The 21,660-nt window shown below is 43.8% G+C and overlaps 7 protein-coding genes and 1 pseudogene across 8 annotated transcripts; all 8 read right to left on the bottom strand.

Annotated features, from left to right (window-relative positions):
- Nucleotides 1-1,090: 1,090 nt before the first annotated feature.
- Nucleotides 1,091-4,233, bottom strand: LOC145707124 (uncharacterized). Its single transcript, XM_081784610.1, has 5 exons — nucleotides 3,945-4,233; nucleotides 2,276-2,360; nucleotides 2,135-2,231; nucleotides 1,407-1,500; nucleotides 1,091-1,331 (listed from the first exon to the last, which is right to left on the bottom strand). The coding sequence occupies exons 1-5, from the start codon at nucleotides 4,070-4,072 to the stop codon at nucleotides 1,091-1,093; spliced, it is 645 nt and encodes a 214-aa protein (XP_081640736.1). The 5' UTR covers nucleotides 4,073-4,233.
- An 88-nt stretch (nucleotides 4,234-4,321) lies between these two features.
- Nucleotides 4,322-5,755, bottom strand: LOC145707478 (queuosine 5'-phosphate N-glycosylase/hydrolase-like). Its single transcript, XM_081785008.1, is given in 6 exon segments — nucleotides 4,322-4,692; nucleotides 4,695-4,704; nucleotides 4,751-4,873; nucleotides 4,921-5,110; nucleotides 5,182-5,218; nucleotides 5,256-5,755. Coding segments are annotated over 6 exon segments (789 nt in total). The 5' UTR covers nucleotides 5,565-5,755; the 3' UTR covers nucleotides 4,322-4,572.
- Nucleotides 5,756-5,920: 165 nt separating this feature from the next.
- On the bottom strand, nucleotides 5,921-6,759 carry LOC145707119 (elongation factor 1-beta' pseudogene; annotated as a pseudogene). Its single transcript, XR_014134731.1, has 3 exons — nucleotides 6,492-6,759; nucleotides 6,165-6,411; nucleotides 5,921-6,112 (listed from the first exon to the last, which is right to left on the bottom strand). The product of XR_014134731.1 is annotated as an elongation factor 1-beta' pseudogene (transcript).
- A 137-nt stretch (nucleotides 6,760-6,896) lies between these two features.
- LOC145707052 (nucleoside diphosphate kinase-like) lies at nucleotides 6,897-8,055 on the bottom strand. The gene is made up of 4 exons (XM_081784530.1): nucleotides 7,962-8,055; nucleotides 7,729-7,814; nucleotides 7,086-7,340; nucleotides 6,897-7,039 (listed from the first exon to the last, which is right to left on the bottom strand). Exons 2-4 carry the CDS (start codon nucleotides 7,804-7,806, stop codon nucleotides 6,911-6,913), a joined length of 462 nt encoding a protein of 153 aa, XP_081640656.1. The 5' UTR covers nucleotides 7,807-7,814; nucleotides 7,962-8,055; the 3' UTR covers nucleotides 6,897-6,910.
- A 57-nt stretch (nucleotides 8,056-8,112) lies between these two features.
- On the bottom strand, nucleotides 8,113-11,881 carry LOC145707112 (cGMP-dependent protein kinase 1-like). The gene is made up of 11 exons (XM_081784595.1): nucleotides 11,839-11,881; nucleotides 11,354-11,518; nucleotides 11,060-11,164; nucleotides 10,509-10,830; nucleotides 10,204-10,458; nucleotides 9,851-10,153; nucleotides 9,725-9,786; nucleotides 9,267-9,654; nucleotides 9,081-9,177; nucleotides 8,559-9,038; nucleotides 8,113-8,444 (listed from the first exon to the last, which is right to left on the bottom strand). Exons 1-11 carry the CDS (start codon nucleotides 11,879-11,881, stop codon nucleotides 8,322-8,324), a joined length of 2,343 nt encoding a protein of 780 aa, XP_081640721.1. The 3' UTR covers nucleotides 8,113-8,321.
- A 275-nt stretch (nucleotides 11,882-12,156) lies between these two features.
- On the bottom strand, nucleotides 12,157-21,652 carry LOC145707041 (uncharacterized). Its single transcript, XM_081784517.1, has 15 exons — nucleotides 21,469-21,652; nucleotides 21,287-21,420; nucleotides 21,178-21,244; nucleotides 20,966-21,075; nucleotides 20,576-20,708; nucleotides 14,908-15,439; nucleotides 14,523-14,858; nucleotides 14,322-14,394; nucleotides 13,865-14,166; nucleotides 13,673-13,817; nucleotides 13,468-13,624; nucleotides 13,187-13,301; nucleotides 12,805-12,997; nucleotides 12,471-12,642; nucleotides 12,157-12,302 (listed from the first exon to the last, which is right to left on the bottom strand). Exons 1-15 carry the CDS (start codon nucleotides 21,639-21,641, stop codon nucleotides 12,266-12,268), a joined length of 2,679 nt encoding a protein of 892 aa, XP_081640643.1. The 5' UTR covers nucleotides 21,642-21,652; the 3' UTR covers nucleotides 12,157-12,265.
- On the bottom strand, nucleotides 15,605-17,042 carry LOC145707053 (uncharacterized). Its single transcript, XM_081784531.1, has 2 exons — nucleotides 16,748-17,042; nucleotides 15,605-16,688 (listed from the first exon to the last, which is right to left on the bottom strand). The coding sequence occupies exons 1-2, from the start codon at nucleotides 16,975-16,977 to the stop codon at nucleotides 16,460-16,462; spliced, it is 459 nt and encodes a 152-aa protein (XP_081640657.1). The 5' UTR covers nucleotides 16,978-17,042; the 3' UTR covers nucleotides 15,605-16,459.
- On the bottom strand, nucleotides 17,181-19,153 carry LOC145706671 (uncharacterized). The gene is made up of 2 exons (XM_081784098.1): nucleotides 18,574-19,153; nucleotides 17,181-17,593 (listed from the first exon to the last, which is right to left on the bottom strand). The coding sequence occupies exons 1-2, from the start codon at nucleotides 18,776-18,778 to the stop codon at nucleotides 17,181-17,183; spliced, it is 618 nt and encodes a 205-aa protein (XP_081640224.1). The 5' UTR covers nucleotides 18,779-19,153.
- Nucleotides 21,653-21,660: the final 8 nt, after the last annotated feature.

The following is a 21,660-nucleotide window of genomic DNA, read 5'->3' as shown; positions in this document are numbered from 1 at the left end:
TCTATTACTATAATAATTCGCCAGTATTTGAGAACAGATATAGATGGTAATGTTGCGAAGCCGCTTTGCGGCTTCGTTTTAAAAGCCGCTACGCGGCTTTTCATTGAAAATCTCTCAGACCCTGACTCAGGTTTTTCACACAGGTTGCTGAATCCAGTTCAACAATTTTATTTAAATTATAGTGTATGTAGAATTTATTCAAGGGTCGTTTATGATAATCGACATCGTACGGTTGTTCTTTTTTTGATATGTACAGAGATATGACTGAGTTGTCCCAGCTTGTGGGAGCGCGAAGCCGAGGTTGGCAAGGAGGCTGAGTTGCTTTTGGTTGCGAGTGTACGCGGCGACATTCACACTCACACAGTCGTTTCCTTTACAAGCGTGGTTAGAAGTGCCTGCAAGTCCTCGCAGTCGGCCAGCACGGCGTCTTGCTCCGTCTTTAGCTCGTCTCTTCTCACCAGCAGGTTTACTTTGATCGGGGTTTTCCCTGATTGGCGATCGTAGAAAACGATTCACGTCACGTTAAGTTACGTTGCTGGTCACTGGAGCAATTAGTAGTACTAACCGCATTGTTGTGCAAGAGCCAAAATTGCTATTTCCAAAACAAGTACTTAGTAGCTCCACAATGTCAATAAATTATTGACAAGGATGAGATTCAAATTCTCTAAAAAGCGAATTTACGAATCAATTATAGCTGGATCTATTTTCAATAAAGACAAAAAAGACGAAAGTGAGGATTTTGAATCCTATCTAGCACTGTGGTCGTCGATTGACGTCAGCGGTGGCCCCTCCCGAATTCGGAATGGGCTGGAAAACGCCTCTTACAGCAACGTGGCTGGAAATGGTGTAATATGCGGAATATTTCATTTTTGGGCAAGCTATATTTAGGATAGTCTGCAGGGGGTCCTCTGCTTGGCTTGGCAACCTGAGTAGAAAACCTGAGTCAGGTTTTTGAATAAAGAGCAAAAATGAAAAGCCGCGTAGCGGCTTTTTTATCAACAAAGCCGCGAAGTGGCTTCGCAAGATTACCACTTAATACTAGCGAAGCCGCTTCGCGGCTTTGATGATAAAAAAGCCGCTACGCGGCTTATTATTTTTGCTTCTGTGGATCCTGACTCAGGTTTTCTACACAGGTTGCCGAGCCCAGGTCCCCTGTGCTTCCCAAAAGGGGCCCTAAAACCAGTGAAATTTGGAAAACCCTTGCTAGTTCGTCGTTGAGCTCTGCAATGCGTCTCTCCAGCAAGAGGTGATGGTTGCCCAACTCGGCCAGGTTCATTTGGTTTAGCGTCGACGGCGCATAGCTCGTCGGCGTATTCGCGCTGGAGGAAGACCTAGAAGCGTGGGAAGAGTTAGCAATTATGCACAAAAAACGCGTTTGAAAGTCTAATTGAGCCTGAAAAGTAAACCTGAGAGTGGCGGATTCGATGCAGGCGCGGCGGTGCGCATCTTCCATCGCTACTTTGGCAGCTTTCTCCAGCCGCCGCACGTCAGATTCGTTGTCTAAAATAGGCTTTAAAAAATCGAGCCACAGCTGTAGCTCTCAGCGGTCTTTGGTCAAGTCCAAAGTGGCGGCGAAGTGCAAGGATAAGCCGCCACGTTGAGGGGGATCTCCTCCGTTGATCGCCCAAATGCTCATTAGAAAGCCCTCGCGGTTGCATAATTTATTGCGAATTTTGGCCAGCGCGACTAAGCCTGCCAATTAGCCTTTGATCGCACCGTGGACAGCGACTTTATTGAAACTATTCTAGATACAACTAAGTGACTTATGAAATCCTGAGTCAGGGTTCTAAAAGAGTAAAATGAAAAGCCGCGTAGCGGCTTTTTTTCAAACGAAGCCGCAAAGCGGCTTCGCAAGTTAAAATTCTTGACTGAGTTGCTAGCTTTGGCGAAGCCGCTTTGCAGCTTCGTTTGAAAAAAAGCCGCTACGCGGCTTTTCATTTTGCTCTTTTAGAACCCTGACTCAGGTTTTCTACTCAGGTTGCCGAGCCCAGGTTGCTGAGCCGAAATGCAAGAGTACGAATTATGGTGGAAAACAATCAAGTTTTCAAATTTTTAATAGCTAAACAAAGTATTGGGGCTTTTTGAAAAAAGGGTTTGCAGCTTTGTTTTCTGTTTAATTTCAGTTGTCCATTACCTGAGGCTTCCGATTCCGAGGAGAGCTCTGATACATAAAACACTTGCATGTTGCGTTTCGCTTTCTTCTTGCGTCTGTTGTTTTTCTGCAGTAATGACTAGATATACTGGCGTTGGCTTGAGCTGCGACCCAAAAGTATACCTTTGAGTTGCTCGAGTGGCCCAGCTCGCTTACTTTGGACCTAATTTCTCTCAGCCGGGCATCGTCGTCTTCTTGCGGCCGGGCGCTGAAGAACGAATTTAAAATAAAAACGAAATAAAAAATAATCATGGATGAATAATTAAACACGCGTAATGCGAATTAGCCGCTGCTATTTTACCGATTTAGGATGATCATCTCCTCCTCCTTTTTTTTCTCTGCTGATCTCCGGGCCGAGTCCTTTAGCCGAAGTCTGAGCTGACCGCTGAGCGCGCCCGGGGCGAGAGCGCTCTTTAATTTTGCATCTTTCCACTTGGCCAATTAAAAATTTAACGCGCAAGAAAACGCCAGAGCATCAACCCATGACAAGGGACACGACACCAACCATCACAAACTACCTTTCGAATTATTAACACTAATCCAAATTCAGCCTCACAACTTTAAAGAGGGATCAAGGGACTTTACTCGCACTCTTTTCTTTTCAGCCAATCTTCCCAAATGGAAGCAAGTACCCTAAAGATCCATTTTAAATCATTTAAATTATGGGCGGATTCAAGGTCGGAGAACTCCCTAATGAAAGCCGCGTAGCGGCTTTTTTAAACGAAGCTGCAGAGCGGCTTCGCAAAAGAACTTACGCGGCTTTCATTAGAGATCTTTCAGACCCTGACTCAGGTTTTCTACACTGTTTGCTGAGCCCAGAGTCTACTCTCCAACTTAAGGGTGTCCCCAACGATTTACAAAACAGTGCATTCTCAAGTGGATAGAGATAATATCCTGAGTCAGGGTCTGAAAGATCTCTGATGAAAGCCGCGTAAGTTCTTTTGCGAAGCCGCTCTGCAGCTTCGTTTAAAAAAGCCGCTACGCGGCTTTCATTAGGGAGTTCTCCGACCCCGAATCCGCCCATTCGCGGTTACCTTTCCCACGTTGATTTTACCACCATTTTCTTTCACGGGAAAATGGCCGGTTGTTCCTTTGGTTTCGAAAATCAAAGAAGCATCGCCGTAAACAACAATTAGTGGTTGTCCATTGCTTCCCTTGTTTCGAGAATATTGGTACTCGCGTGGAACTAGCGCAAGAAATGCTTTCTAATTATTCAGTCTTGCGTAGCAAACAAAGATGCGACAACTTCAGCTGGTTGTTGACTTGTTGATTTTCGGCGAAATTAAAAATTTCCAAACACGAAGAGTCATTTTTTCTTTAGAGCACTTTTTTTACAAAAATTTGCATGCCGGGCTGAGTCAATTTTCAATCAAGCCTTCAAGCCTTCAAGTTCAATTAAAACTCTTTGATAATCGAATTAAACCATGGCTGATTTAGTAGATTGCTGGTAATCAATTCTGAACGCTTCTACTACCGGTCAATGCTGGGCTCAGCAATCTGAGTAGAAAACCTGAGTCAGGCTCTGAAAGAGCTAAAATGAAAAGCCGCGTAGCGGCTTTTTTAAAAACGAAGCCGCAAAATTTATATGGTTTCTTGGCGAAGCCGCTTTGCGGCTTTTCATTTTAGTTCTTCCAGAGCCTGACTCAGGTTTTCTACTCAGGTTGCCGAGCCCAGGGTCAATGCTCTCAATGAAACTCGAACAACATATCATCAAAAATAATCCACTCAAAATCTTTTTCAAAACCTACCGATTCCACCAATTTCCAGAGCTGCAATTAAAACTTATGCCTACCTGGATGTCAAAGTGGACTCAAGCTTGGACCAGTCAATCTCTGGAAGAAGATCTTCCTCTTCGTTCGAAGAGAGAGAGGCTCCCTCTGGATCGCCACGTGGGGAAAGATCCTCCTCTTCGTTGTTCATTTTTTTTTTTCTTGGATTTTTGCTCTTGGAGAAATGAAAAATAGAAAATAGCTGAGAGTTGTGTGTGAAAGTTTATGGTTTTTTTTGCGCAGCGGGGGGACTCAGCACCACTACTCGAGCGTGTTTGATCACCCTAGTTCAACCTCGGCCACATGACTCAGCTCTCTAATCCCATTGTTCAAAATGCGAAATTTGATTAATTTATGAGACGCGCCGTATGAAACGACGCTTCTCACCCTTTTCCAATAATACGTATGTTTGTAATTTTATTAAAAGCTTGGAAGAACTGATTTGTGGAAGAATGAAGAAAGGAAACTAACTGATTCAGAATGAAAGGGAAAATTCTAAAATTAAAGAAATCTAAACCACAGAGCTGGGCGACCTGTGAAGAAACCTGAGTCAGGGTCCTGAATAAGAATGGTCGTTGAAGCTCTCTCAGGACCCTGACTCAGGTTTTCACGCAGGTTACCGAGCCCGGCTAAAAGAAGAGGGCTTTTAGCTCAGTAAAACACGGTTCGGCAGAGATGATGTGGCAGCCGTTGGCACTGGTTTTTATCCAACATGGCGTAGGTCCAGAGGAAGGTGTCGACAATTACGTCGGTGATCTTTGCAAACTTCTTTTGAACTCTTCGCTAGAATGAAGATGAGAAGAAGAAGGTTATCGTTATAGGAAGTTACCAGTTCCGAAGTTCATTCGCTACCAAATGAGCGGCGTGAACGGAGACAGCACGGATTTCCACTTCTTCTTGCTCTCCTGGCTTGAACCGGTGTTGCTCGTTTAGCAGCTTTTTCAGATGCTCACTGAAGTAAAAGTTAAAACTGACAAGGGCTGTTTTTAGCGTCGACACCTATATTCTAACGCGCCCATGCTTTCCAACGATTGCGGTATTCTGTAGTCTGCAAATGCACTCAACTGGTGGATATCCTCGAATTTACAGAGCTTTGAAATTTCAGTTTCTTCGCTCTGCATCCCACAGTACCACAGATCCGCGCAAAGAAGCTGGGCGCGCTTCAAAATCCACATTCTTTCATTTCCCACTTTTTCAAAAGAGTTTCACAATTTTCGGGTTTACTCATTGACAATAAATTTTAACTTGGCAAACTCTTGCCTGGGCCGTAGAGCAAACTGTCGTTCCAGTTCGGCATCTAAATTCGTGAAAATTCGAGCGTTGTTCTCTCTTACTTCGCACAGCAATTCAATCAGCTTCAGACATTTTCCTTCGCAGCGTTCCAGGATTTTCTTGAGGCCGCCGTAAGAGTCGATCCACTTGCCAAGCTCGTTGATCGACTTGACTCTTTGGTCGAGCAGCGGCACTTCTCCACTGCCAGAGTCGCCTTCGAAAATAAAGGCAACGTCACTCCGCGTGGCCTTCATCTGCCATTTCGGGTCAGCCAGTTCGACTTTCCGACCATCAAGCGCTCGTGTGACCGAAGCGATCATCGCCCAGCTCCGCTTGTACGTATGTCCCCTGTGACTGATCGTCAAGGGCATTTCTCCGTCCTCAGGCCAAAAGCAATAATTCCAATTTCCGCAAAGAAATATCCAATTAAGCCCGTGCTCGTCCAAAACTGTCGGACGTAAATTATGCGTCCAGGTCTTTCTGCAAAAAGCTGGCATATCATCAAGTGCGTCGCCAATCTCTTTGGCAACTTCAGCAGCTACGACTTTGATTCCTGCTTCATTTACCTGCCATTTGGTTTTCCAACTATCAAAACTACAACAACAGAAATTAAATCACGAGGAAACCAAAGCTTGACATGCTCTGCAGTTTGCGCTATTCTGCCACAACTGCTAACTGCGCTGTAATCTGCCATCTTTTCTGAAAATTACATCGTTGACTTCAGTTGTTTTAGATTTTATTGAAGGCGACAATGTCAACAGATTGAACATAATCTTCCAAGGCGGTGATTTGTTCTTCAAGGTCTTCGGTGGAGACCTTGTCGTCTTCGACAACTGTCGTGATCTGCAATTTCTTGATACCGTAGCCGATGGCGACCAGCTTGCCAGTGCCCCAGAGTAGACCGTCCATGCTGATCTTTCTAAAGAACAAGGTTAGATTCCAACAAGAGCTTCGGTTAAGTTGCTTCCCACCTGACTTCGGCCTCGAGCGCCTTCATGTCGGTCTCGTCATCCCAGGGCTTGATATCAAGGATGATATTCGACTTGGCGATGATCTTGCCTTTCTTCTCTTCCTTGGCGGCTTTCTTGGCGTTGTAAGCGGCAACTCGCTCGGCCTTGATTCTTTCTTGCTCAGCTGCGGCATCTTCGTCTTCGCTATCATCGCCGAAGAGATCGATGTCGTCATCTTCTTCTTCCTCTTTCTTCTTGGCTGGAGCAGCTAAAATACATTTCTAATCTAGAATTATGGAGGATAACTAAACATAATCAAGTCTAAAGAGGATCTAATTTAAAACCAACCTGGAGCAGCGCCGGGCAACCTTGGCTCTCCAGGAAGAGAAGCGAACTCGCTTTCATAAGAAGCAATGTTTCGCCACCATCTGGCGAGGTTGACAAGTTTCTCGTCGACTTTCTTGATTTGAACAAAGTAGAAGACGTCCTCCTGGCTTGGGGTGTAGCCAGAGACGTAGGGCAAATCGAGCAGCTTTCCGTTCAACTTTGCTTTTTCCGCGTCGCTCAACTCGGGGTACGAGACCTTCTCGACGGGTTTCTTTGGCGCTGGCTCCTCTTATGAAAGACTGCAAAAGAGATCAGACTCATCTTGAGAGTCCTGATCGCGAATTCAAAAAGAGAGAAAGACAGAAGAATACAAGATGAGTCTGAGCAATTTACTGTATTTGCGTGAATACAGTAAGATTATCTCAATAGTTTTGCAGCCTCTATTCTTCGTAGATCCAGCTGTACATGGCGGAGTCCCAGTTGACGAGTTCGTTCTTGTTGAACCAGAGTGCGATTTCGTGGTTGGCGGAGTCGACGGAATCGGATCCGTGGCAGATGTTTCGACCGACCTAAATTTGAAGATTAAGAAGTTAGGAGACAGCTTCTGTTGCTTGCCTGGATGGAGAAGTCTCCTCGGATGGAGCCAGGAAGAGAAGCCTGTGGGTTAGTCTCGCCGAGCATCATTCGGCCGCACTTGACGACGTTGAGACCTTCCCAGACCATGCAGACGATTGGGCCGGAAACCATGTAGTCGACGAGGTCCTTAAAGAATGGCTTCTTGGAAAGATCGGCGTAGTGCTTCTCGAGGTGAGCTCGGCCAGGAGCGCACATCTTGAGCGCGACCATCTTGAATCCGCGCTCCTCAAATCGCTAAAAATAAAAGTTTAGGAAGTTTATTTTACCACATCCTGGCACAGGAAAAACCCATTTGCCAAAAACCAAGTTAATAAGTTATTTATAAATACAAATTTATTCTACTACCAGAATTGGGCTCTATATTTATTTATAGCCTATAAATTAATAAATTATAGAGCAGATCTCTATATAAAATCTAATATTTCATACACATATTTTGAACCAGAATATGGCTCTTTTTCTAAAAATAAAAAGGACCTTATTCTGGTAGCTACTAGCTAAATTGCAGTATAAGTTTGCCTATGATATAGATACACGTAATAGCGATATCACTGATATCATATCAGTAGATGGATATCCTATCATCCTTGGTTATGATTTTCGAAGGAAGAAATGAACGTACCTGGATGATCTTGCCAACGAGGCCTCGCTGAACACCATCAGGCTTGATAGCAATGAAAGTTCTTTCTCGAGTAGCCATTCTTTCGTCTGAAATAAATTGTAAAGGCGCGAAATCAATTCAAAGACCAGGGTAGTACAATCTCTAATTAAGCCCTCTCTCTAATATCCCAGTCGCGGGGATGAGTATTCAATTTGCAATAGTAATAGTAGCTAGTGTGGTCATCTGATTCGCACCTTTGCGGAAACTTGACGAGGAGCGTTGCCATGCGCCGCATGTGACGATTTTTCACGTTTTTCGCGAAGGATTTTTGAGCACTTTTCATTTCTGAATTAGATTTTCAAAATTGATTGGAAAAGGAAGGGCTTCAGAATATTTTCAGAATTTATTTATTCGTGATGTGTTATCAGTGTTATGACTTTGACTGTGAACTCTGATAAAGAAAATAAGATAATAAAAATAATTAGTTTTTTTTTCGAAAAATGCGCATTTTCTGGAATGAGGTTCTTCACAGGGTTGAAATTTAACACAAGGACAACAAAATCGTATTTACAACAGTTGTGTTTTGCAGACGAAGAAAGTAAGTAAGGGTCGGTTTACATGCCAGTCGTTCTGTCCGAATTCTGCTGGTCGAAGTAGCGCGTGTCCCAGTCTGTGCGGAGAATTGGCTCCCAGGGCGCGTTGATTGTTCTTTTTTGCAGTCCTTGCCAGTCGAAAGCCTAGAAATGAACAAATGAGTCGGTTATTTCAACTAATTTTGGCTAGGAAACAGTAAGAAAGTCTACATTTTTGGACATGAAATCAAGGAAGAGAACGAGAGAATAAAAACTAACCTGGAACCATCGATGATTTTTGATCTCGTCAATGCCGCCCTTGAAGTTACCGAGTCGCTTACTGGGATTGACCTGGACAAGTGCCTTGACAATATCTTTTCCTGGGCGCGTGATTCTGTTCGGGAAGGTGGCGACGTCGATTCCTTTCATGATGAACTTGGGGCTCTTGAATGGCGGTTCGCCCATCGTTAACTCGTAAATGAGCACTCCCAGGGCCCAGTAATCGACCGAGAAGTCGTGGCCGTATTTGAGTAGTACTTCAGGCGCCATGTATTCCGGCGTTCCGCAGCAAGTCCATCGCTTTGATCCGGGCTGGGTGATTCGAGCAAGGCCGAAATCGGCGAGTTTCGCGTAACCGTGTCGATCTATCAGCAGATTCTCGGGCTTGATGTCTCGGTAGACGATCTTGCGAAGATGCAAGAACTGGATCGCTTCTATCGTACATGCTACGTAAAATTGAGCGCGCTCTTCTGGGAAACGCTAGAAACAGCGAGTCAAACTTCATCTACATAACAATCGTACCTTGTGTTTTTTAAGATGTGTCCAAAGCTCTCCACCGAGACACGGCTCCATCAGTAAGTAAACATAATGACTGTCAGTGAGAGTATAGAATAACTTGCAAGGGCGCGACAAAATTCAACACGAACGAGTTAACTTAGAAATTAGAGAGTTACTCACAAAGCAATAAAAATATTTGCCCTTTCCTTGACGATGAATTTGCACTCGGACGTTTGCATAATTGTTTTCTCCAGCTCCATGTCTTTCTTGTTGATCTTGGTTCGCGCGACCCGCTTCCTCGCATAGAAACGGTTCTGCTTTCGTACTTTGACGAGTTCGACCTTGCCGAAGCCGCCTTCGCCGAGGATCGACATGGTCGCAAGGTTGGCAAGGGAGATGTCGGGGTCTTTGTCCGCTTCGGGTTGCTTCTTGATCTGCACGTAGCCTTGGTCTGGATCGGGTCGTTCTGGGTAGTTGTCGGGAATGTTTCCAATCAGTCGCAGAACATCCTTCTTTTCGAGCGTAAGAACTTGGACTTCAGTGCTTGCTTGGACAGTGGCAGTTCTTTCATGGAAATGTAAAATTGTTCGAATAAAGTCTACTAACAAATCGAACCCTTTTTCTAAAGGTAATGCTGGAATATATTTCGCAAAGCGAGCTCAATAAACGATAGTAAAAGACTGAGCTTAATTTGCCACGGAAATCCCTCAGTGTATGCATTCTTCCACCGCTGACATTAAATATTTGGCATTTCTGTAGTCACAGTAAATCCCTCTACTTCCTAGTTCTGACACTATATTTTCAAAATTATGATTCCCTTCCTTTTGTTCGAGTTCGCCTTGTTCATCAGGGCCTTTTCTCCAAAGTGGCTGCCAGCGGCGAGTTCTCGGAGGAACATTTGCTTGTTTGTCTTTTCGTCGAGCTGGTAGACCGCGCATTTACCCTTGACGATGATGTAGAAGGTTTCGCCTTCGAAGCCTTCCCGGACAATGTACTGGTTCTTTTGGTAAGTTTCGCGGTCTGCTACATGGGCAATCTTGGCCACTTCATAATCGGACAAGTGACGAAGAATGGAGATTCGACGGAGGAAGGTCGATCTAGATTGCAGTTTTATCATCTTTGAAATGCTTGATTTTGATGTTATTACCTGTCAATATATTCAGTTTCGTTGGTGTTCTGCATGATCTTCTTGAATTGCGCACGATTGATGCTCCAAATTGTGCAGTTCATCGTTGCGATTACATTTGCCGTTCGTTTCGTGTTGAAGAGCAACGCGATTTCACCAAGAGTCGCTCCAGCTTTCATCTTGTGAATAACCTGACGGCGTCCATCCCCCTCGTCATGGCTTACTTCTACTTCTCCATGCTCAAGAACGTACATTTCTACTGCATCAGTGCCTTCCCTTTATTTTCGTTTCGACATTTCAAGTTCATAAGCTCATCTTTAAAAAGCCCAATTGTAGGAAAAGAATATTTCGAAACTATCCTAATGACAACATCGTCCTTTTTGTAAGAAGTCTGCTGCATAACTTCCACGATCGCCTCAATGTGTGTGATATCCAGAGCTTTGAGCAAGTCACAGTTTCGCAGCGCCGTCTTGAGCATCGTCGTTGTCTTCGCAGATTTGGAAACGCGCTTGAGCTCGACTGCTTTGCCATCGACAGGATCTGCTGCTTCCTCGATTCGTCTTCGAGGAGCGACGGAGACTGTTGTCAAATCGCTTACTTCTTGGACGGTTGATATTGCTTTGACTTTTTTGGTGAGAGCATCGATTTCTGAAATCTTTGTTGATTTCAAAAAAAGGATTGAGACGAAAATTTTCCAGTTATTTGACCATTTTTCTAGCACTAGAATCGAAGTAAAAAGATGTCCTTGAAACCAGACTTTTCGTCTTTGAATTTTGAGGAAAATAGATCATTCATTATTATTCTTGAATTTTATGTGGCCACTTTATGCCCGTTCTTTGATCGCTTCCCTTGGAACTGAAAAGCAAAGAATGCTAACCTTTATTCTTCTTGTTTACATCTTGCGTCAGCGAGGCGTTCTGACTGCGCAAAAGCTGCAGCTCGCGTTCGACTTCGGCCGGCACTTCCTGCTTTCCTAGCTTTTCTACATTTTATTAAGATGGACATCGCCATTACATTTGCCATAAAAACTCGAAAATGCTCTTACGACAACGCTCAACAAATATTTACTCGAATGCATGGCAATTGAATGCTCATCCATTCTTCTCGACAAGTAGCCTAGCCACTTCCCACATTAAACATCTTCGATTTTCACCCGAGCAAATTCAGCTACTGATAAATCCTAAAAGCCATTCCTGTCGGAAACTTTCATTGTTGAGCCCTTGATTATTTTTCTTCTGGTCTTCAAGCTTTTTCGTGTCTTTCTGAAGTTTGTTCTCTCTCTCGCGCACCTCTCGTTCGCGATTGTCAAGTACCTTCTCACGGTCATCTTCTCGGGCTGCTCTATTTCGATTAAAAAAATCCCTTTATGGAAGATATATCTGCTATTTGCACTTGGGCCCAAGACCGGCAACATAAAAAAGCTTAGAGCGCGCCCGGTTCCTAATTCTTTTTCGCGCTCTTTTGAAGAGTCTGAGCAGCAACCAAAAATCCCCATGTCTTCTCAGACCGTAGTATGTCTCTGTTTGATTCTAAGCGTTTCTCTCTGTTTCTAGTTGTTGGGTCTCTAGTTGAGTTATTCGCGTGTTGCAGTGGCTACCTGACCGATTAAGCAAATTCCAAGTGAGCAACTCGTTTCGCTGGTTAATCATCAACTACCGTCGAGCACACCGAATTCAAACGCTCCGAAGTAAACAACCATTATGATATGAGTTCGGTGGGATCTAACTTCTCTTATCTCACAACACAACAAACACTAGCCAGCTGCACCTTACTGTAGATTCAAAATTGACAGCCACACCTTCATGACTTCAGTAAATAGCAAAGACCGAGGTAGATATGAAAACTATCAATTTTCAAGCACACTTTTTCCGACAGTTAACAAAGTGACGCCCTTATAAAATAAGGCTTATACTATCAACCTGAGCATCAATTACCGTAGATTATGAATAAATATGGGAAATAAATAACAAAAAATTAGAAAATAAAAAGAATTTATTAAAGATAGAAAAGCATAAAAAAATTTGTTGGAATTCGAAAGTTGGAAAGAATGTAACAGTAGATGAAGTTTCGTAGCGGAGGAATGCTAGTTGGACTGGTCGGAGAGGGAGTTGTCTGGCTGTTTAAGGATTATCGAAATGTTTCGCCCTGTTTACCCTTTGATAGCATTTACTCGTTAATTCGAGCTTGACGTCAGAGAAACGACGCTTCTCTCTTCAAACAACTCAAACGCTCCTAGCCACTTTTAGGGTAAATGACTTAAACTAAGTAGGTCTAAATCCTATTCCTGTAAGTCAGTAGGATCATCGTACTCGGACTCTTCCGAGATTGTCTCTTCGAATGGGGCAGACATGGCGACATTGGCTGGATTTGCTTGATTCTTGACTCGGTACCGAATTTCGCCTTCAGAGAACTCTCGCGAGGTGACCGGAGAGACATCGTTCGCTGAGCACTCTATCTCGCCTGAACACGTGATTTATTTTTATACGAGCACATTAGCGCATTTAGGACGGCAAATATCAATAGCAAGTGTGTTTGATAATGTCGCGTTTCAGAGTGGACAGATAAATCTCCCTTCTTTCGGGAGATTCAAGCGTCCAACTTGAGTTCTTTGGATAACCCTACCTTCGGATAAGCTGTCCCCTGTTTTCCTGTTTCGCGTATTTTGTCGTTTGGGCAGTGACTTCGGAGGAGCTCTGTATTCGCCGAAAGAAATGATCAATTCACCCGGGCTGAATGTGGCGTCGGTCGAGCTGCAAAGAGTTGACTCTTCCGATTGAGTATGAAGCGAGGGCGGACTCTGCACGACGGGCACCTCCTAAAACGTCATTGAGCATCAACGAATGACTCTCAAAGAGTGGAAAACGCGATCCTATCTCCGCAAGAGCATCTGGCCTTGACATCCCAACGGGCGAATCGGTGCTCCTACACATGACCGGAAAAAGACGAAAGCACATGTGTGTGTGCGAGGAAACTCTACCGGAGAGCACTGGATAGATGAGAATACCTGGATAGACGGAGGACGCTCTTCAATTTCCTGAGGCGGCGCAGCCTTCCCTGGAGTAGACGACCGGATGGGTGTAGGTGACGACTTTCCATCCAGCGAGTTTATGGAAATAACACTAAAATGACGTCTAAGATATATAATATCCAAGCAGTTCTCACATAAGATTCTCTTATTCCGCTGGTTGATTAGAATAAGAGTATCACTATGTTACTTCTAGAGGTCAAAAAAGGGATTCACGATAGCTAATCAGGAAGAATAAGGATGATCTTTTCAAAACTTACGATTTTGTGGAAGCGCCGGGAGTGATAATTTGACTAGCAGCAAGCTCATCATCAAATTCATCGTCGTATACGTTCGACATTTCTGGCGTGTGGCCAGCAGTAAACGACGAGATTGTCCGTTCACTCTCCGACTTCTGCAGAATTGGTTTGAATGATTCTATTGATTCAATTTCAAAGTCTTGACTGTAGCTTTCTTGGTCTTTACCATCGGACTCGTCGATCGGCAGATTCTCCAGAGTGTTGTTTTCCTTGAGTGAAGGGGAACGAGGAGGCCTTTGTGACGGATCAGGAGTGGAAATGTTAGCTACCGTCTCGTCGATGAATGCTTCTAACTCGATCGGCGCTGGGGACTAATCGATAATCTGTTAGATCATATTCTTTGAAGAGATCTTTTTACCTCAATAGAGTGGATCGGACTCGGCGTCATCGGGCGAACATAAGTTTGGCTGACAATAAGCGGCTCTGCTTTTCGCTGGACTACAGGTTCAGGCGCTGGCGGAGTCTTCTCTCGCCTCATTTCACGCAGGTACTTGCGGACCCTATCTTCCACCAATTTACGAAGAAGTCTTTCGTCCTGTGGCTGTTGGTGATGTCGTGGAGGAACAACGGGATGAGGGTTTGGCTTGACACCCTGTTGGATGAATTTCGACATGAATTCGCGTTCCAACCAGCCCTTGAGCTCATCCACCCGATCATCCACTGAAAATAACGTTGATCAGGGATCAAAGAGAGCGTGACAGATGAAAAAGAGAGAGAGAGGGCAATTAAGAGTTTAGTCATTTCGCGCTCATTAGATATATGTTCTTAGTTATTCACTTTTTTTCCCTCTTTTTTAATCTATAAAAATCAATTACCTTGTGGAGAAGCGGGTCTTTCATTGATGGCTTCGTATGATGGCTTGATTATAAGGGGAGGCTGACGAGAGTCCTAAAATGACAATTATAGAACAATAAGATTAATTGCTATAAATCTTCAAAGGAACGTCTTGATTGATACACTATCAATAATGTTACACAATAGACTCTAAATGAATATAAAATTCAAAACAAACTTACGCTTGTTAAGGTTGCCTGCGTTTCAACGGATGAGTAGGGCTGAGTATTGGTGGGCTCCGTCGTTGCCATTGGGGTGACAGAGGTATTCTGGCTTCGATCGACTAGTTCCGCGGAAGGAATCGGCGTCGAAGAAAGCACCTCCGAAGTACTGGAAATGCTTACTGTGCTAGCAGACTCGGGAGAATAGCTTCTGCGATTTCTGCTGGAAGGACCGGCGCGAACAGGCGGCGCGATTTGAATCGCACTTTCTCCTCGTTCCAGGCCGAGTCTCGGCGTCGTCTGCGACTTGGAAGAGCGCACACGGATTCCTTGCGAAATCTGCACGTTTGTATGATGCTAGTATAAAGATGAGTCTTTTGGATCAATCGATAAAGAGCAGAAGTACCTTTGGCGGCGATTGATGATAAATGTACGGGTTTCTGCCGAGCCTCTTCGCTCCGCCTTGCCATTCGGCTCTGCCATAAATCGACCTTAGCTTTTCATCCGCAAATTCCACCGATTGTGTCTTCCTAGCCGTCTGGGGAGCTTTACGTCGTGGAATCACACTGCTCCGTTGTGCGGTTTGAGCAGCTTTGGGTTTTTCTCTCTGAAATCGCTGCTTGGATGCTACCTTTGTCGGTACTTTTGCTCGAGCATCGCTGATTGCTTTTGAAACCTTGAGCTTGATCGGTTTTTCGTCCAAGAACTCGTCCTCTGCAAGGGGGTCAATTTGAGCACGACGCTGCTTCTTTAGGTTTTCGTCGAATAGTCGCCGTCGCGCAGCCACTTCTTCTAGCTCGTTCTCAATGGTGCTGAAAGCCGATTCTGGCTTCTCGTGCCAGATCTTGATCGGCTGGCTCTGTCCGATTTTGACTGGACTTGAAGGACGCACTGGCAGCGGTGACACTTCATCCAACCAGTCAATATTCAGCTCCTCACTAACAAAAACGGGTCAGAAAAGAACTAAAGGTTATTCAAGTCTAAGCTCATTTTCTATACAAAGTCTGCTTCAAAACCGTTTCTGCAAAAATGTTGCCAGTAGTCGTTGTTGATTTCAATGCCTATTTCCTGATCCTGCTCAAGAAAGAAAAGAAAAGTAGTGAATAGCTATGGGTTGTATTTTCTAAACAAAGACAGAAGAATGTTAAAAAAAAGTTGCTTGAACGCAATGAACGTCGAAAAAAAGAAGAAGTGAAAGCAAGAAAAAAAAAGTTATCATTCGACCAATTTACAGCACCATGAGAAAATCGACCGTGTTTTTTTGAAAATAAAAGTGGCAGGGAAGGGGAACTACGTCGACTGTACAAATGGAACAGGGTGAGTGACAGTAATACACGCTTTGAACTGACTAAGTACATGAACTTGAGGAAGACGCCTTAAGTCGAAGGCACGATTTTAGGGTGGGGCCTTTTATCCAGCTTGTTTCTACAGTAACTAAAGTATTACACAGTCACGCAACTTGTTCTCGTCGTGTTTTTTGTAGTGCATGTGTATTTCTATCAAACGAAGCGTTTAACAAGTTAGAGGTAAATTTGCAAAAGTGAAATTGAAGAACCAGATTTCGAGAATAAGGGCTCGTTGCACCGTTACCAGTTGAAGAGAACGAAGAAAAAGAAAATAAAAATAAACGACAAAATGAGCATTTAATGAACTGTCACAATCCTGGCCAGAAATCAGCGTTTTTTCGGTGAAAAGAAATGGGAAAAATACCTTTATTTTTGGCCAGAATTACGCGATGGCCCTTAATTGAGCCGATGAGATGCTATCTTGTTCGTTGCTCATTTAGAATGTGTGCTATTTATGCTATATCCGTGTGTGTATATAACCATATGACAAGTTATTTGATGAATAATGTATCATTTTGCCGCTTGAAATTAGTGAAGGGATGGAGGAGCAATTATCGGAGCACCAGGACAACGAATTGTTTAAAATTGCGATAAGTTGCTCGATATCGACGGTTAGCCGACTCTCTCCTTGACGCCTGGATACATGGAGAAGGCGGCCGGGTCGTTGGCGCTCATCGGAGAGAGTAGCGTGTATGCGGGAGGGACCCCAGCCGTGCGGCGATTGCGCGGATTCTTGAACTCCTGGCTCATCAAGTTCGAGAGAGCCAGCTGTGTTGGGTTTGTCGGTGTGAATGTTGGAGGCAAGTAAGGAAACCCAACGCGCTGTTGCAACCATTCTTGGCTGAAAACAGCGTTAGAAAACTTATTTTTGGAAAATCAAAATTCTTGTAATGGACTTACCCCATAAGCAAACGAGGGTCGTACTGGGCTGGTGGGAGAGCTTCGGCCTCGCTCATCACGGTCCGCGAGTTGGGAACAAAAACCGTCGGTACATGTGTTGTTGAAACGGGAATCTTGGGCGACTTCTGGGAAATCACCGACTCCTGAGTATGAGTTGGGAGAGCAGCTCGTCCACGCTGATACAAAAAGGTGGCTAAAGAGAGCCATTTTTGTCCGTCGAAAACGTTCATTTGCACCTTTTTGGGGATATGACTAGAATGGCTTAGATTTATAGTCACTGTAATTTTTTCTACTAAAGATTACTCGACTTTGATTCTGTTATGCAACATTATGTAAACAAATAATATAGATGAATGCGAGAAATGCGCGTCTCAAATTTGCGTAATAAACAAATGAATAAACAGGACTATCACAAGATAAGAATAAGCGTCTGTCACATCCTATCCTTGCTCAATTCGAACTGATTCTGTGCCAGCGTCATTCTAAAGTCGGCAATATTCGTAAACTTTTGTCCCTGAAGGAAGCCATCGTCGACGACGATGTGGTAGATATCCGGCGCGCTGATGACGACGTGAAAATTAAACGAGCGCCTATCGCCGCTGCCGACGATGCCGCGGTAAATCATCGGCATGCCGCCGTTTCCGGCGCCTGTTTCTGCGCGGCCGCTTGATGCCACGCTGCTTGTCGCAACTACCGGTCGCGAAGACGTCACTGGCGGTGGCGTCAGCGTTGCTACTGCGCTCGAGTAACTGATCGTTGGCTTGCTAGCACTGGAAGACCTCTCTCGTGTCCGTTGCCGATGGTCCTTCATGTTCTCCACCGCGCTTCTGATCAGCTCGAGCGACCCTTAAATTATTTCATAATTACTTTCTCCAACAGAAGTACAGCTTTATGTCATCAAACAAAAAGGGTGTAACAAAATGGTATAACAATAAAAAGCGCCCATAAAACATATTATTATCTTTTGATGACTAGAAAGAGATACATTCATTAAAACATAAATTTTATTCTTCTTGAAAATAAATATAATAATTTTACAGCCGTAAATTATTTTGAAGAGTTGTTTTTGTGGTTAGAAAGGATTTTCAAAATAAAGAGTACTAGTCTTAGATGATCTTGTTTGACACCGAAAAGAATGTACAAAAAGGTCATCATCATAACTCAATCTAACGAGCTTCGGCTTTACGAGCTTAGGGCCCTTGTGGCGAAGCTCTGAGCCACTTTCTCGTTCAAAAATTGCGGGATAAGCTAGAATAAGGCTACAGTAAAGGAGCCCTCGCAGTAAAGGAGGCCTTTAAAAGGAATGAAATATTCAGAAATGAGCGGTCTGCTTTTCAGACGAGCCCTTTTAAATATCGATGACTTCTCAGAGAGGTTATCGACTGGGCACGAGTCACGTGTTCGGTAAACCCAGGAGAAAAAAAAAAGAAAACAATCATAGGATTGATTTTAACGATATCATAAAAAGAATAATGATAACAAATAAACAATGATGTCTTCTATTTTTTGATAAGGAATGCGCCCTAAATATACATACTTTATGAAACCGTCATTAATTACGATTCTCTTTATTGAAAAATATGTAACACATAATCGACTATATAATGGAATAAAAAAAGACCTTAGATCGGAAAATATTTTGTTGAGTTGTAAAAATAGCCTTCTATTTATGGAAAATACGATGTATTATTACAAATTGAAATGTATATTTCTGAAGCGTTGTTTCTTTCGCGAGATATATCACTTATGGAAATTAGGGCGCGTGGAAACTTCTATTTATAAACATTCAAATAGAGGTGAACTTGGGGAGATGTAAGCTTACGTACCTTCGTGATTGGCGCATGCTCGGCAGACGTGCTCGTTGTTCAGGTGCAAAATGTCGCCACCGACGAAGGCCCAGCAGTTCTTCTCCTCTTCGCATAAAATGCAGGTCAATCTGCCCTGGATCGTGCTCGAGGAAGACGTGCCGTTGGAAACTGGCGATATGTGAGGCCCGTTGTTGGAGCCGACCGAGACGCGCCCGCTAGACATTCTTTTTTTTTTGACTTTCTCTGGCGACTCTGGCTTCTACTTTCTCTTCGTTGATTGCACCTTCTTCTCGATCAGAATCAACTCTTCATCAACTTGGGATCTGTTGTGTAGGGTCAAGTTGTTATTATTCAGCTCGATCTGTTTCTCTTATTCCTTACACTTCTTCTGTACGCGCTTCTGTCTCTCTGGCGCCACCACCCGAGCGCTCGTCTTGGAGGCGATGCTGCTTCTGATGAAGAACACCTGCGATCGATGCTTGAGAAAAAAAGAAGAAGAATGGTCAAAGTTAAAATCGGAGAAAGGCGCTCTGGAATCGCGAATCGCTCTATTTCTGGCCAAGTGGCGAGTTAAGGGACCCCTCCGCGCGATCTGATACACGCTCCCGACAACACGCGTAACAATTAAATTAGATTAATAGCTCCGCGTTGAAGTCTCTCTCCCTCTCTCTCTTCCGACTTTCCCTAGATAAAGTCTAGTTGATTAATAATTGAAAAATCAGAATCATAATGAAGCCGAGTTCAAATAAGCGCTTTTGATTATTTATACGAGCAAAGTTCAACTAATGGAACAAACAGAAAAAAAGGCATCGCTTTGGTTTCTAATTTATTATTTAATAAATTGAGGCGTGCTTCAGTTTGTCGCCAAGACGAGAATAAAACCATCGATTATTATTTTACTCAGCACGAAATTACGGGCTCGATCAAAGCTTCAAAGCATCAAAAATTCGCAATAAAAGTAAAAACCCGTCTTTCCGAAAGTGAACCCGGCCGACAAGCGTTTTAATATTTTACTCTCGCTGTCGAGCGAGATGGAACGCCAAGAAGAGATCTTTGGTTAATAAAAAATTCAATAGTAAAATTTATACAGTACTAGTGACTGAAGTGAGCCTTCCATCATCCCTATTATCTCGCGAAAAAACGGCCAATTTGTTCTAAAAGTAATTTTTTTAGACCAAAAAAGTAGCAGAATCGATTGAAAAAAAGAGGTGAAAGTCAACAGTAGTAGTTGTCTGTAATTCGTTCTCCTGATATAGACCGCCCTATAGAACCCTACAGTCCTTCTTTTTTAGACGCTAAACTCAATAATTCTTCCAGAACATGATTAAAACAGAACGCATTTGGAATTAGTCAAATAATCTGTCCAAATGTCGTGATGGGTTAAAACCGCCACAATCGGATTTTGTTGGGAATAATCTTAATTTGCTCTGCTCGTCTACCGAATCGCTAATAAGAGGAGTGAAGTGGACTCGCTCGTTATTTGGGCAACTTTATTTGCAATTAGTTACTTATGGAGACTTGATTAGATTCTGTCAGTGTCAGGACGACTGTTTTTGTTTGTGAATGGCAGCTTCTTATTGACCTTGTCTATCTATTCCTTCTTTATTTTTCGAACGCTTTCGAAATTGACGCCACCTGCTAAATAAATTGCAAAACAACATGTCGTCACCCATCAACATGGAGTGATAAAGAAAAAAAAAGTTGATAGCCCATGTCATCTTTGATTTTTTCGCTGCCGGGATTCATAATTAGTTCGCCTGCAAATTGCTCCTATTGCGCGAAGTACAGTCAAATGCCAAAGTCGAGAAGCCGCTTGCGGCTCCGAGTTAGCCAAAGCTTTGCGCGGCTTTTCTGTTTCCTTAATCTCAAAGCTGCAAGCAGCTTTTCGATTAGGCTTTAATTTCTGGTAGTTTGAGCTTTGAAGGTTGACTGTAAGAAAGAGTAACTTACGCTTGGAAATGAACTGAGTTTTGCCCTGCTATGCGCCCTGTTATAAGGCAGCAAGGTGGAAGAGGCTCACCTGAGGTGATCCCTCGCTCGGCGAGGAGCTGAGCTGAGGGGATGATGCTGCTCCACTCTCGCTGTGACCGACGGTCTAGGCACATCAACGCGTGGATCTGCAGAATTGACCCGAAAATCCCCGCAAAGCTGCTTTCTTTAGGTTACAGCTCTGCTTCGTCACTTCTGGCAGCGTTACCCTTCTGTTTAGCGTACTGGAGCACTTGTCTCAGCAGTTCAAAAAAGGTTAACTCATCTACAAAAAAGAGATGTATGCAAGTTAGTGACTGCTACTCCCTTATTTTAATTTCACATGAAGAAATTGGAAGACCCTTAGAGGACATAGAAGTGCATTTAAAAAACATGGTGGAAATTCGAATTCTGAGTTTTAATTTTGGCTGTAGCCTTTCCTGTCGGACAAGTTGATTTGATTGCTTCATCTGTTCGAGGAGCATGTTTTGAACTTGGACTTGTTGGCTCTGAAGCTGCTCCATTGCCGTGATGCGTCTGTTAGTCAAATCTGTCGAGGGGATTACTCTCATACATTTTCTGTCACTTTCTGGGCAGCCCTTCTCTCAAACTGGTGCTGGGAAGCGAACTGGCTCTAGCTTTAATCCCCTTCCTTCAAGCGGATGACTCGTCAGCTCCTTGATTTTCTCCGTAAGAGAGGCGATTTTGCTTTCCAAAGAAGCTAAATCAGCCAGTTATATTGGTAAAATAAGTTTAAAAAAACCTTTCAATTCCGCAGTTTGTAGAATTTGTGGAATAACCATACTCGCGTTGAACTGGTTATTCGCCGTTTCAAAGTAACCAGAGTCCATCGTCTGGGTATTGAGCCGCTTTGTCTGGACGGGACGGAACGTGTGACTAGATACGAAATTAGCAACTGACGGAAAATCACGGCGGCGGTGTTACTTTTCACTGGCGAACTCGGGCGCGGCCGCTTTCAGCTGCTCCATCGCTTCCAACTCGGCGAAGGAAGCTTCGTGCGCCGCGTAACTGTCCGTCGAACGAGAAGACGAGTTCGACTCCGAAATCGCTCTAAAGATCATTTGCCCGATCTGAGCGTCGCTCAGTTGATTCTCCATCTTCTTTCAGCGCATCTTA

This window comes from Oikopleura dioica, chromosome XSR (assembly GCF_907165135.1).
Source record: "Oikopleura dioica chromosome XSR, OKI2018_I68_1.0, whole genome shotgun sequence".
Taxonomy (NCBI): domain Eukaryota; kingdom Metazoa; phylum Chordata; class Appendicularia; order Copelata; family Oikopleuridae; genus Oikopleura; species Oikopleura dioica.
Note: the sequence above shows the minus strand (reverse complement) of the source record. Positions and strands in the feature narration are given on the sequence as shown.